The sequence below is a fragment of the Geotrypetes seraphini genome, chromosome 2, assembly GCF_902459505.1.
Source record: "Geotrypetes seraphini chromosome 2, aGeoSer1.1, whole genome shotgun sequence".
NCBI lineage: Eukaryota > Metazoa > Chordata > Amphibia > Gymnophiona > Dermophiidae > Geotrypetes > Geotrypetes seraphini.
The window spans coordinates 521,249,542-521,264,306 of record NC_047085.1 but is presented as its reverse complement, the minus strand read 5'-3'; the positions used below and the strand labels follow the sequence as shown (position 1 = coordinate 521,264,306).

At 43.8% G+C, this 14,765-nt stretch overlaps 1 protein-coding gene across 3 annotated transcripts in view; it reads right to left on the bottom strand.

Moving 5' to 3' along the window:
- The window catches only part of LOC117354709 (oocyte zinc finger protein XlCOF6-like), a 49,561-nt gene that overhangs the window by 33,669 nt on the left and 1,127 nt on the right, over positions 1-14,765 (bottom strand). For all 3 annotated transcript variants that reach the window (XM_033932607.1, XM_033932605.1, XM_033932606.1), the window contains exon 2: positions 8,797-8,923. In XM_033932607.1, coding sequence (XP_033788498.1) covers positions 8,797-8,920 — 124 coding nt within the window. In that variant the 5' untranslated portion in view covers positions 8,921-8,923. The remainder of the gene's footprint in view (positions 1-8,796; positions 8,924-14,765) is intronic.

The window sequence follows — 14,765 nt, the reverse complement described above, 5'->3', positions numbered from 1 at the left end:
CGGTCGAAGAAAAAAAGAAAATCAAATTTTTATTTTTTTTTATATACTCAAAGAAAGAAAAAAGGGAATAAACCCCGAGCACAGCGACCAAAAACAAAATTCAGCCGCGGTGAAGAGAAGGCAAATGCTGCAGAGCAAGGAGAACAAGTGTTCTCAGCTCCGCAGAAAACGATTAACTGAGGATCCTCACAGGAGATGCGCCCCCTAGTTCGGGCGGGAAGGCACACGCGCATGAGCGGTGCAGCACTCGAAAGCTCGAGATCTTCAAGCAAGTTTGCTTTCGAGGCTGTCCGCTGCGGGGCTCCGTCAGTGATGTCACCCATGTGTGAGAATATGCTGCCTGCTTGTCCTGGGATAACGAGTATTCCAAAGGCGTGCAATATGGCGATGAAGAATGGTCCAAAATCGAAACACAACAGGACAAGAATAAAACATATGCCCCAAGGTAGCATTTACCCCCCTACATTTAAGGACAACAAGAATCTGGACGAAGGGCCACACGATAAGGAATAGAAGCCCAGGATTGCCGAAATGACTTCAAAGAAGACCGTAACAAGTCAACTGAAATAAAAAAAGTCCCCAAATCAAGAGACCACCGACCACTCAAAGAAGCAAAATCATAATCCGGGGCTTCCTCCAACAAAAATTTATGATAAAAACGAAAAAGGAATCATAGACTGCGCTTCCAAACAATATGTCTCCTTCAGAGAATCAAAAACAGTCTTAGTTAAAGTTTCCGATGGTAAGGTACGAACATAATGTTGCAATTGCAAATAATGAAACACATCGCTAGGAAGGAGCCCAGACGTCTGAACCAATTTGGGAAATGAACGCAACTGCCCAGAAGAAGTAAGAACACGATGGAGATACACCAAACCTTTATGAATCCAAGAATCAAACAACGAGGTCTCCAACCCAGGGACAAATTGTGGATTACCTTTTATCGTCAATAAAGGGGAGCTCACTGAGGAAAGTCTTAAAAATGCCTGACGAACCGAACGATAAATAGGATACTAAGACTCCCCCCTCAACTCAGGCAACAGAACTCTTTATTGACATTCCGTAAAATGGTAAAGACCCTCCTCTTCAACTAAAGGTCTCCCTCAGTCTACACCCCCCCTTAAACCCCACCTCTCTCTTCTCTCCCCTGGCTAACTTCTCCCTAAATTTCAGTATAATCCTCTCTTAGTCTGTACTCTGATAAATTGTATCTAAACTCAAATAACTTGTACCAAACTAATCTACTTATACTAAACTAAACGACTTATCTAAACTAAACTGCTTATACTTAAACTCTACTCCTAATTTGCCGTATACCCCCTGTATTTAAATACTGCAGTCTTGTATGTTCAAACATTTAAACCCATTGTACATCTTATTTGTCTAATTACTTCCATTGTGTATGTTTACTTGTAGACCGTTCTGAGCTACTGAGAGGACGGGATAAAAATCTAAATAAATAAAATAAATAAAGACAACACCAGTGTTAAATACTGGTCAGGAGCATGCAAAAGAGTACTAACAGTATAGGGAGCAAGGAGTTCAAGCTCCACAGGTGTAATCGAAAAATAAGAAGTCCCTCTATATCAATCATTAAGATGGTGTAATTGGCAAGCAATTGCAAAGTTATGAATATTAAGCAAACCTAACCCTCCCTTATCTCGAGACAAAGTAAGAGTCGCATAAGAAAAACGCGCACATTTACCAGACCACAAAAAATGCTGAATTGCCCTACGAAGACGAAGATGATAAGCCGAAGAACACAATAAGGGCAACATTTGAAAAACGTATAACCATTGTGGAACCACATTCATACTAAATAAAGCTATACGCCCCATTAAAGTAAGCGGAAAAGATTGCCAAATACGCAGTTTTGATTCTGTACCCTGAAGCAACGGCTCCAAGTTAAGGAAAGGCAAATCAGACAAAGTCCCAGAAATCCAAATACCCAAATACTTAATCCTGCCATCAGCCCATTTAAGAGGAAAAGGGCCTTCCCAATCAGTTTGCACCGACAAAGGAATCGCTAAAACTTCCGACTTATGGGCATTTAAACGATATCCTGAATAATAACTAAATTCCTCCAAAGCCCCCAAAGCATGATGTAAAGAGGACTGTAGTTAGTTAATACCAAAAGAACATCATCCGCGAAGGCAAAGATTTAACTAGGCCCGATTGAAACTGGACCCCAACCACATCCGGATCATTCTGAAGTGTTCACAACAAGGGTTCAAGATATAACAAAAACAGCAAAGGAGAAAGGGGGCACCCCTGTCTAGTACCCCTATGAATTGAAAAAGGAACAGTAACACTACCATTAACCAGCAAAGCCGCTGAAGGTGACGCATAAAGAGCAGTTAACACCTGACGAAACCAACCCTGAAGGCCCTAAGACTTGAAAAAGATACGGCCAACTAACTTGATCAAAAGCCTTCTCCGCATCCAACCCTACTAAAATTAAAGGTTCCTGAACGAGCTGACAATGAGCTACCGACAACAATACCTTCCGCACATTCAAAACAGACTGCCTACCCCTCACAAATCCCACCTGCTTTGAACAGATATAATCTGGCAAAAAAGAGGCCAACCTAGTAGCCAAAATCCGGGATAATATTTTCAAATCCACATTAATGAGAGAGATAAGATGGTAGGAATCAGGAGGATGTGCCGGTTTACCCGGTTTAAGAATCAATGTGATCAAAGCCTGATTGGCATGGGCTGGAAAGCCACCCGCAGTAATGCCAGCAGTATAATAGTCCACTAAGGGATCTGGCACCAAATGCCAAACAAGCTTATAAAAATCAGAAGAATAACCATCTCTACCGGGAGCCGTACCACTCTTCATCGCCCGGATCACTTTCTGCACCTCCAAACTGGAAATGGGACTATTTAAAGCAGTTAAATGAGGAGCGCTAAAACGAGGCAACCCCGCATCAGCCAAATAGTCTACCAAAGGTGGGTTAGACTCCAAGGGCGTCTCCGCATAAAACTGACTAAAATAATCATAAAAGACCCTCGCAATATCAGCAGTAGATGTCACTCTATCGCCCCCCGCGGATTCCAAAAGTGGAATAAAACTCATTCTATTAGAAGCATTTAAAATGTGAGCCAAAAGGCGGCCCGGTTTGTTATCAAATCGATGGTAAGTATGAGCCCTAAAATAAAAGAACTGTTTTGCTCTATCAAGAGCCGCCCGGGCTGACAAGTAATTTTCTTTATTATGTACCGTGGGAGAAGAAATATAAACAGGTTTGAATCGCCTACATTTACGCTCCAAAGTAATAATACCCTGCGCTAATCTTCGCTTACGAGCTACTGTGTAGGCAATAATGCCGATTTATATTCAAGGGTCCTTTTATAAAAAATTAAATAGTATTCTTATGAAATGTATTTGGTTGGGTAAAACTCCTAGAGTTGCTTTGGTATCTTTACAAAAGGCCAATTTCAGATGGAGGGGTAAATTTTCCCAATTTGTATAGGTATCATCAAGCCTATATTTTGCGCCAGGGTATGTATTGGGTCCTCCCAGAACTCATTGAAAAACTCCCAGATTGGTTGTGGCTTGAATGGCAACTCATGTCTCTTTTGCGCCTTTGTCATGTGCTCAGTATCAAAATGCCTAGTTACAGTAAAGATAACAGAATATTAGCTGATTCATGGAAAACATTGCGTTATGTAAGTAATTTAACAACTATTCCAATTTACAAATCTACAAATCAATCTTTATGGCTGAACTCCAAGATTCAAATAGGCGGAGAAAGGCTCGTCTGGAAGCATTGGATGATTGCAGGTGTACGTTTATTAAATGATGTTATCTCTAATGGTAAACTGCTTGAGTTTTCACAATTGCAATACAAATATGGCCTTAATAAATCAGAAAGTTTTAGATGGTTGCAATTGAAGCAGGCCATTCAGGCTGGGTTCCCTGAATGGAAAAATCTTAGCGAGCAATATAGTTTGGAGCTCTTATGCTTTCAGGCGGACTTCCTGGGTCATCAGGCTGCCCAATGGTATAAATTATTAACTGGACTTATTAAAAAGAAACCAAACACTGGTCTGAGTGACATTTGGGGCATAGAGATTAAACATCAAATTTCTGTGTCTAAATGGACATAAATTTGGACTTGGATGATGAGATGTACAGTGTCAGCATCTAAGAGACAAACATGTTTTTTTTCTGTTACACAGAGCGTTATGGACCCCTGTTCGGTTACAAAAATTGGATAGCTCTAAGTCTAATAGATGCTGGCACTGTCATCTCGAAGCAGGGACTTTAGATCATTTATTATTCTATTGTCCATTTATTATGACCTTTTGGAAATCAATTTGGGACCAAATTAATTGTTTATTAGATAATCCAGTGGCATTATCATATGATACTGTGCTGTTTGGGATGGCAATGAGAGCAAAAAGTCAGATTTCTTCAAATAATAACAAATTATTACTTATAATGACCGAGGTTGCCATTCAACAAATTACGTACAATTGGAAAAACTGGAGTAGATTAAACTATAATTTTTGGTGGAATTCCCAATGTCATATATAAAATGGAAAGATATATTGCAATACAGCGAGGGTGTTTTAGGAAATTTCAAGATGTGTGGGAGCCATTAACAAAATATTGCAATGATTAAATTATTCTTTTCCCTTGATTTACAGGTTCAATTACGAGGGAGAGGGGGGATAGTTTTATTATTTTACTAGTCTTTAAGCCCGTTACATTAATGGGTGCTAGAATAGATGTCTGTCTGTCTGTGTTTCTTTCTCTCTCTCTCCTTGGCCGCTGTCTGTATCCTTCTGTCTCCCCCCTCCCCCCCCGAGCAAAGCTGTCTGCCCCCCAGCACCCACCTCCCCCCCCAAATGTCTCTCCATGGCCCCTTCTGTCTCCCCCCAGCACACCCCTACCCCAAAGCAGCCCCCTTTCCCTCTCCCTGTCTCTCCATGGCCCCTTCTGTGTTCCCCCCAGAGCAAAGCTGTTTGCCCCAAGCACACCCCTCCCACTAAAGCAGCCCCCTTTCCCTCTCCCGCTGACTCTCTCTCTAGCCCCCTTTCTCTGTCTGTCTTTCTGTTCCTCTCCCTGCCCCTGTGTCTTTCTTTCTTTCTGTCTCCCTCCCTCCCGCTGTCTCTCTGTCATTTTTCCCCATTTCCCTGTGCAGCAGCATTTCCATCCCACTTCCCTATGCAACAGCAACAGCATTTCCCTCCTATCCCCTCCTTTCCTGTGCAGAAACAGTAGCATTTCACCCCACCCCCCCTTTCCCTTCTCTTACCTTCTCTTCCCTGCTCCGTTCGGCCCCTCCCCCTTCTTTTACTGTCGTTGTCCTGCTCCATCCGGCCTGCTCCGTCCTGACCCTCCCACCGCCGACAAACCTCGGGGCTCCAGCCGCGTAGGCAGCACTTTAAACACGCTGCTTCGCGGCCTTCTACTGCCGATTTCCTCTGCCGCGTCTGTCTCCGATGATGTCATCAGAGGCGCGGCAGAGGAAATCGGCAGTAGAAGGGCGCGAAGCAGCGTGTTTATAGTGCTGCCTACGCCACTGTAGCCGGGAGGTTTGTGGAGGGTCAACGGCCGGAGCGGGGCTGCTGTCCACCACTCGGTTGCTGCCACTGGTACTGCCTACGCCGCTGGAGCCGGGAGGTTATGAGAGAGAGAGAGCACAGTCGCGCGCCTCCAGCCCCCGCATGCGCCCTGAGGTTTAGAATGTTGCCACAGAAGCACACCTCAGGGCGCCAGCGCTCACGAATTTTCAAGAGCGCATGCGCCTCTAGCATTTTATTATTATTGATTAATGTATTACATTACATTAGTGTCTTATATTCCGCCTTTACCTTGCAGTTCTAAGCGGATTACAGTATAAGACAGCTGGACATTTCCAGGAAGTTACAATTTAGGGGATGCTTACAGTTCTAAGCGGGATATGGTATAAGATAGCTGAGATTTTCTAGGAAGTTACAATTGGGGGATGCTTACACAATTACAATTTAGGGGACGTTTACATAGTAGATGCAGGAGGATTACTGTTTAGGGAAGGTTTAATAGAGGAGGCAGAGGGGAGAAGTTGGGGAAGGGAGGAGAATTGAGGAATACTAGTAGGGAAGAAGAGTTTAGGGTTGGTTACTTGTTAGGGTCGGTTGGGAGGTTGTATAGTTTTTTTGAATAGTAGGGTTTTGATTTCTTTTCGGAATGATTTAAAGTCACTTGTAGTTGATAACAAGTTGGAGATAAAGGGGTCCAGTTTCGCTGCCTGCGTCGCTAGGAGGCCGTCGTACATCTTCTTTCGCTGAGTTCCCTTGAGCGGTGGATAGGCGAATAGGTTCTGGGTTCTTCTTATTCTGGATGTGCAGTTGAAATTTAGACGGTTGTTGAGGTAGGTGGGTGCAGATCCGTTTATTGCTTTGTATAGTAGACAATACAATTTGAATTGGATTCGAGCACGTATTGGTAGCCAGTGTGAGTCAAGGTAAGCATTAGTGATATGGTCGAATTTTCCGAGTGAGGGCTGTGTTTTAAATGGTCTGCAGTTGGTTTAGCAAGTTTGTGGGGCATGGAAGGTAGAGGATATTGCAATAGTCCACTAGTCCTAGCACAAGGGATTGAACTATGATCCTGTAGTGGTCTTTTTCGAAGAATTTTCTTATTTTTCGAAGGTTGCGCATGGTGAAAAATGCTTTTTGAATGGTTTTGTTGATTTGTATCTGCATTGTGCAGCATCTATCTATCGTCACTCCAAAGATTTTGAGAGAGGGCTGTATGGGATATTTGGTGACGTTTATTGCTATTTCTGTTATGGATGGGGTTTTATCTTTTTCGAGTAGTAGAAATTTTGTTTTGTCCGAGTTCAGTTTCAGTTTGTGTTTTAGCATCCATTCTTCCACTACTTCCAGTGTTGTTTTTAGCTTGCCTAAAGAAGTGGGGTCTTGGGTGTCGAAGGGGAGGAGTATGGTTATATCATCTGTGTAGCTGAAAGATGTTGCGTTTAGGGTATCTTGGGTGAAGCCAAAGGAGGATATGAAGAGGTTGAAGAGCATAGGCGATAGTGGTGATCCTTGTGGGACTCCACAGGGGTTAGACCAGGGTTCCGATTTATGGTTGTTTGACTTGACTCTGTAGGTTCTTGATTTTAAGAATCCTTGGAACCAGTTGTATACTGCCCCCGAGATCCCTATGGCATCTAGTATCCGGAGTAGTATGGTGTGTTCTACCAGGTCGAATGCTGCTGAGAGATCGAGTTGAATTAGTAACATTCTTCCTCCTTTACTAAGGTGCTGTCTGGCTTTGTCTAATAGAGTTGCTAATAATGTCTCTGTGCTGTAGCTGGATCTGAATCCTGATTGAGAGGGGTGAAGTATGTTATGGTCTTCTAGGTAGTTGGTGAGGTATTGCGCTACAAGCCCTTCTATTAATTTAGCGTATAGTGGGATTGAGGCGATGGGTCTGTAGTTAGAGGGGCTATCTATTGGGCCTTTGAGATCTTTCAGTAGAGGGGTGATTATAATCTCACCTAGTTCGAGTGGGAATTGACCTTCCGTGAGTGTGAATTGAATCCATTGCATGAGGTTGGCTCTGAATTTAGGGGTAGCGTTTGTAAGGAGGTATGAGAGACAATTGTTTAGGTCACATGATGCTTTGCTGTATTTTTTAAATAGACGGTCCATATCCGACCATTGAACTAGAGGGAAGGAGGTCCAAGTCCTTATCGGCTGCTATGGGTTCTTCTGATGTAGGTTTTGTTATAATCTCATCGATGTAGGTTTTGTTATAATCTCGTCGAGGTAGGCTGATGAGTTATTGAAATGGATCTGATTGTGGTGATTTTGCTTTTGTAGTGATCAGCTAGCTGGGAGGCTGTTGGTGGGTGGTTTCCTTGAGTGGCTAAGAGAGGCTTGGTGTCAGTGAGGTTTTTTACTAGTTTGAAGAGCATTTTAGTGTCTGGGGATTCGGTACCAACAAGTTTGGAGTGGTAGGCTTTCCGTTTTTCATTGAGTTTGCTCTTGTACTGTTTGATTAGTTTTCTCCATTCGGCTTTGGTTTGTTCATGGTTCTGCTTTTTCCAGGCTCTTTCAAGTTGTCTGCAGTGCCTTTTTAGTTGTAGAAGTTCATTGTCGAACCATTTGTCGGAAGGCCTGCAAATTCTGTTTTTGGGTTTTAGTGGGGCTAGTGGCACATAAATTCCTTGGGATCTGTGGGGTCTATTTTGTCCCAGAATGTGATTGGATCGATTTTTTGGCGAGTTGTGAAGGAGGTTTTTTGGGGTGCGGGTTTGTTGTTACTTTGTGCCCAATTGATGTTGAAGGTATATTTGTAGTGATCTGACCAGAGGGAGGGATGCCAGGTACCATTGGAGATGTGGATATCTGATGTGTGGGAATTTTGGATTGTGTATGCTGCAATATCCAGTTGGTGGCCTTTTTCATGCGTGGGTTGGGGGTTAAGGATTTGGTAGAATAGTGCATTGAGGTATGAGAGTAGTTCCTCGACTTGTTTTGAGGTATGGTCTTCAAGGTGTAGATTAATGTCTCCAAGGAGTAAGTTATGAGTTGAGTTTAGCGAGTTCTGGAAGACGAAATCTTCGAGTTCGTGTTTGGAGGTGTTCCATTTGCCTGGTGTAATGTAGCAGAGAAGGCATTGTACATTGTATTTGATTATATAATAGAAAGGGTTGGGGAGGGTGGGGGTTAATAGCATTAAGTAATATATTTATGATCTATTTGTTATATTATATTGATGCACTTATTGCACGTTTAAAAATGAATAAAGAATTAAAAAAAAAAAAAAGCAGACAATACAATCCTTACCTAGAGAGACCAGGGTCTGATAATTTTCCTCCATCACCTCCCTGTAAAGTTTCTTCTGCTCTTCATCTAAGTACGCCCACTCCTCCTCGGAGAAAGAGACAGCAATGTCCTCAAACGTCACCATTTCCTGGAAAACAAATCAGAAATACTCAGGGAAGGAGATTTGGGAAGGGTGTCTAGAATCATGAAAGACAATTCTATAAACCAGAAACACTTAGAGAAGGGGGATTTGGGGATTTAGCTGAAGCTTTTTTCAGTTATATAACAATGTGAGTCTACAGTAAGTACTTTCTTGTCCCAAAGGGTTCACAATTGTGAAAGACAATTCAAGAAACCGGTGCCTATGGTTATGCACCAAGGGCCTGATTCGATATAGTCCCCCTAAAGCAGGGGTCTCAAAGTCCCTCCTCTAGGGCCACAATCCAGTTGGGTTTTCAGGATTTCCCCAATGAATATGCATGAGGTCTATGTGCATGCACTGCTTTCAATGCATATTCATTGAGGAAATCCTGAAAACCCGACTGGATTCAGCCCTCAAGGAGGGACTTTGAGATCCCTGCCCTAAAGTGAAGTGCCTAACACCTCCTACTTGGCTTTAATTGGAAGTTGAAAATTAGGCGCCTAGCTTGAAAAACACGATTCTGTAAACAAAGCAGGCGCCTAGTTCAAAGCATCTTCCTAAAAGTGGGAGTGGTTATGGAACAAATCATGGGTGTGCTTTCGAGATAGGAATACAGTCAGCCCCAATTCTGGTACAAAACCACCATGCCCACTGCAGATGAAACATGGACCGAGACGGCTTCCAAGGGAACGGTCCCTGAGCCCTCGGACTGTTAATGCAGGCCAGCCACACATAGGAATCATGAGGGCTACAGATCTCTGGCCTAAGAGTCTGCATCTTCTCAGGGGAACCGAGAGCCTCTGCAGTACCATAAGTCTGATTTAAGGGAAAAAGAACATAAACACGAGTAAAACAGGAGATGTTTTGCTGTGGAGAGTATGACTGGGGAAATCTAGCACTGCCTAGAGTGAGAAGGAGCAGAAGAATGTAAAGTGTATGTGTGTGTGTGATCCGCATGCTTTGAATCTTAACAGCTGGTTTTAAGAAAGGTTTGGACAATTTCCTGGAGAAAAAGTCCATAGTCTGTTATTGAGAAAGACATGGGGGAAGCCACTGTTTGCCCTGGATCGGTACCATGAAATGTTGCTACTCTTTGGGTATAGGACAATTAAGCCATTGTGACATCACTGATGAGGTTGGCTCTGAGGCACTGTGGAATGAGGCATTATGACATCACAATCTCAGCTCTGGAATGTTGCTCTCATTGGGGTTCCGGAATCTTGCTATTCTTTGAGATGCTGGAATGTTGCTACTCTTTGGGTTTTAGCCAAGTACTAGTGACCTGGATTGGCCACCGTGAGAACAGGCTACTGGGCTTGATGGACCATTGGTCTGACCCAATAAGGCTAGTCTTATGTTCTTATCGTAGCATAGCATACTTATTCCACCCAAAGCAAAAAATCACTACACTGCCCCTCAAAAGACCAGGGAAAGAGGATGAGGAAAATGGGGAATGCTCAAGGTAGAAAGAGGGCTAATAGCATCCAAGCTACGCCTGTACACCCCTAACTCCGCTCCAAAGCAGAAAAAAAAGACTCAGCATTCCCGCAGGGAGATCCCTCCGAATGAGTACGACGTACAAACGATCCTACAGCCATTTCCTACCTCAGCTATGGAACCGACTACCCATATAGTTCAGGTCGCTAGACTCACTAATGACCTTCCGTAGAGCAGTAAAGACCTTCCTCTTCCTCCAATCGGGCCATTAAAAACTGCCTCCTCAATATACTCCTCCTCGTACTCTTCGCTATGACCAGTCTGGTCTCTAGAATAAGCTCTGTTATTGTCTACTGTAACCTATTTGTTGTCATGACTAGTCTATTTTCAAACGATTGTGGATGTCTACTTGTAACCCGTTCTGAGCTTCTGGGAGAACGGGACAGAAATCGAAATAAATAAATAAAATAAAGAGAAAGAGAAAGAAAAAGAAAAAGAGAGCGAGAAACAGAGAGAGAAAGAAAGAGAGAAAAACAGAGGGAAAGAGAGAAAAAGAGAGAGAAAAAAAAGCATTCAAGCTACGCCTATACACCCCTAACCGCCCCCTCCATTCCAAAGCAGAACAAAGACTCAGCACTCCCGCAGGGAGATCCCTCCAAATTAGTACGACGTACAAACGATCCTACAGCCATTTCCTACCTCAGCTATGGAACTGACTACCCACACAGTTCAGGTCGCTAGACTCACTAATGACCTTCCGTAGAGCAGTAAAGACCTTCCTCTTCCTCCAATTGGGGCATTAAAAACTGCCTCCTCAATATACTTCTCCTCGTACTCTTCACTATGACCAGTCTGGTCTCTAGAATAAGCTCTGTTATTGTCTACTGTAACCTATTTGTTGTCATGACTAGTCTATTTTCAAACGATTGTGGATGTCTACTTGTAACCCATTCTGAGCTTCTGGGAGAACGGGACAGAAATCGAAATAAATAAATAAAATAAAGAAAAAGAGAGCGAGAAACAGAGAGAGAAAGAAAGAGAGAAAAACAGAGGGAAAGAGAGAAAAAGAGAAAGGGAGAGAGAAAAAAAAGCATTCAAGCTACGCCTATACACCCCTAACCGCCCCCTTCCATCCAAAGCAGAACAAAGACTCAGCACTCCCGCAGGGAGATCCCTCCGAATTAGTACGACGTACAAACGATCCTACAGCCATTTCCTACCTCAGCTATGGAACTGACTACCCACACAGTTCAGGTCGCTAGACTCACTAATGACCTTCCGTAGAGCAGTAAAGGCCTTCCTCTTCCTCCAATTGGGGCATTAAAAACTGCCTCCTCAATATACTTCTCCTCGTACTCTTTGCTATGACCAGTCTGGTCTCTAGAATAAGCTCCGTTATTGTCTACTGTAACCTATTTGTTGTCACGACTAGTCTGTTTTCAAACGATTGGGAATGTCTACTTGTAACCCATCCTGAGCTTCTGGGAGAACGGGACAAAAATCGAAATAAATAAATAAATAGGGGGCTTCTGTCCAGAAATCAGAAGATACCTTGCCTGCCATCGAGACTTATATTGTCTTCATATCGACATATTAGTAAACAATTTGATTCTGAGCACAAGCTAGTGTTTCTTTATAGTTCTATAAGCGTGAGAAAAGAAGAGGAGGGGGGAGAACGAACACCTACCAAGGCGTGTTAGTGTTTTTAGCACGTGCTACACAGCTAGAACTAACGCCAGCTCAATGCTGGCGTTAAGGTCTAGCGCGTTAAAGCCCCAATGCGGCTTCGTAAAAGGAGCTCTAAGTTTCAGCAAGACCACATTGGAAAGCACCTCTTGGGTCTTTTCCAAAGCCGCCCATAGGACTAGACTGGGCAGTTCAGCACTTAGGGGGTGCAGTAGAGCTCAGAAAAAGAGCCCCCCACTTCTGTGTCTAAAGCTAGAACAGAAGATCTTTTTTTATTTTTTTTTCTTTATTCAAGACAGCTCAGAACGGTTTACATGAATTTATTTGGTACGCAAGCATTTTTCCCTGTCTGTCCCGGTGAGCTCACATCTGTCTAATGTATCTGGGGCAATGGGGGATTAAGTGACTTGCCCAGGGTCACAAGGAGCAGTGTGGAATTTGAATCCACAACCTTAGGGTGCGGAGGCTGCAGCTTTAACCACTCTAGAAATCAAAATGTAGTAAAAATGAGCCAAGTCTAGGCCAGTGAAGCCATTGTGACATCACTGATGAGGTTGGCTCTTATTGGTGGAACGAGGCATTGTGACATCACAGCATCAGCTCTGGTTACCAGAGACAGACACTTTTCACGCTATTTATTTATTCAATTTTCTATGTTAATCTCCCAGGAGAGCTCAGAATGTTTTAAATGAATTTATTCAGGTACTCGAGCATTTTTCCCCGTCTGTCCCAGAGGACTTACAATCTCTCTAATGTACCTTGAGCAATGGGGGATTAAGTGACTTACCCAGGGTCCAGGGAGCAGCACAGGATTTAAACCCACAACCTCAGGGTGCCGAGGCTGGAGCTCTAACCACTGATCCACCTTGAAAGTCAGATTCTAGGGGGCAGCCAACCACTGACATTCGCTGGGAAATCGTCCCCTGGTCCGATCACTTCCTAGGGGCTTTCTGTCTCCCAATCTTCATGTCACATTTTGGGCCCCCATCCCGCACCTCAAATTCTATTACCTTCCGCAAAAAAATCTCAAGCAATCTGTTCTGGACCAATTTTCTTGACAAATTCTCCCCCATCCCTAAACCTGCAGAACCAGAAACGAACTGGCAAAACTGGGTCGCTCTCTCCGAGTCCACCTTCCTTTCCCTCACCCCTCTCTCCACTAAAACCATCTCCTATTCCCACAAGGCCCCTTGGTACCTCCCATACCACAGAGAACTGAAACAGAAATGCCGAGCTCTGGAACGAAAATGGAAAAAATCTAAATACCCTACAGACCGACACTCCTGGAGAGTCAATATTAAATTCTACAATACTGTTCTAAAAAAAAGCAAGGAAAAACTTCTACGGTGACAAAATATCCAAATCCAACAACCAGAGTAGCACATTATTTAACATCTGGCGTTCCTTAACCTCTAAAAATGCCTCCATCCTCCCCTCCTCCCCCTCAGCAGAGTCTCTGGCAAAGTTCTTCAGCGACAAGGTCTCCACCTTGAGGCGCTCCTTCCCTCCTGCAATCTCCTACAAATCTCCGATTCCAATCGACCCCAACCCTATCCTTACAGACTCCTACCCTATCCCAGCTGACAGATCCTGGTCTTCCTTCGAACTTGTTTCTGAATCCCTGGTCCGTAATCTCTGCCTCAAATTGAAATCCTGCAATTGTACCTTGGATCCATTACCCACCTACCTTTACGAGAACACTCCCCCTTCAGGCCATCTCATCTCTTACCATTCTCATAAACTCCGCCCTCCACTCGGGTCTATCCTCCCCAGAAATGGGCCATATCTCCTTAACCCCACTACTGAAAAAACCTGATCTAGATCCCTCTACACCATCCAGCTACCGTCCAATAGCAAACATTCCTCTCCTTACCAAGATGCTAGAATCCATCATATCCACTCAACTATCTTCCTACCTTGAAAAATTCACCATTCTGTTACCCTACCAATACGGCTTCCGTCCCAACTTCAACACCGAATCCCCTCTGACCTCCTTAATTTCAAAAGTTCAACATCTCCATTCTCGTAACAAGTTCGCCGTCCTTCTTCAATTCGACCTCTCTGCAGCTTTTGATGTTGTCCATCATGATATCCTACTTTACCAACTCACCGAGATAGGCATTAACTCCACAGTCCTTGATTGGTTCTCGAAGTTCTTATGCTCCCGCTCCTACACAGTCAACATAAAGGGCACTTTTTCCTCCCCCTGGAACCCGATCTGTGGAATCCCACAAGGCTCACCTCTCTCCCCTATCCTTTTCAACATTTATATGTCCTCCCTTAAACTCCTCCATCTCTCCCCCCTTGAAACACTGTACACTTACGCAGATGACATCTTTGTCCTCCTTGAGACCGACCGGAACCTCACCAACCTCTCTGCGAACATATCCTCATGTATATCGAACCTTCAATCCTGAGGCAGAGATTACGGACTGTGCAGATGAAACTGAACGAATCCAAAACAAAACCTCTCTGGCTTGGCCCAAAATTGGACCAACAGCCCACCTCCATCCCTCTGTCCTCTGGCCCCACCCTGCATCTTGAATACTCAAGTAAAATGTTTCTTCAGCCTTCACATGCTGAGGAAAGTGAGAACCTGTTTCCTTCAAAAACACTTTGCCGTCCTTATCCAATCCACCATCCTTTCCAGACTGGACTATTGCAACTCTATCTACCTATGCCTAACAAAGAAAAACCTTCAAAGACTCCAACGAATTCAAAATGC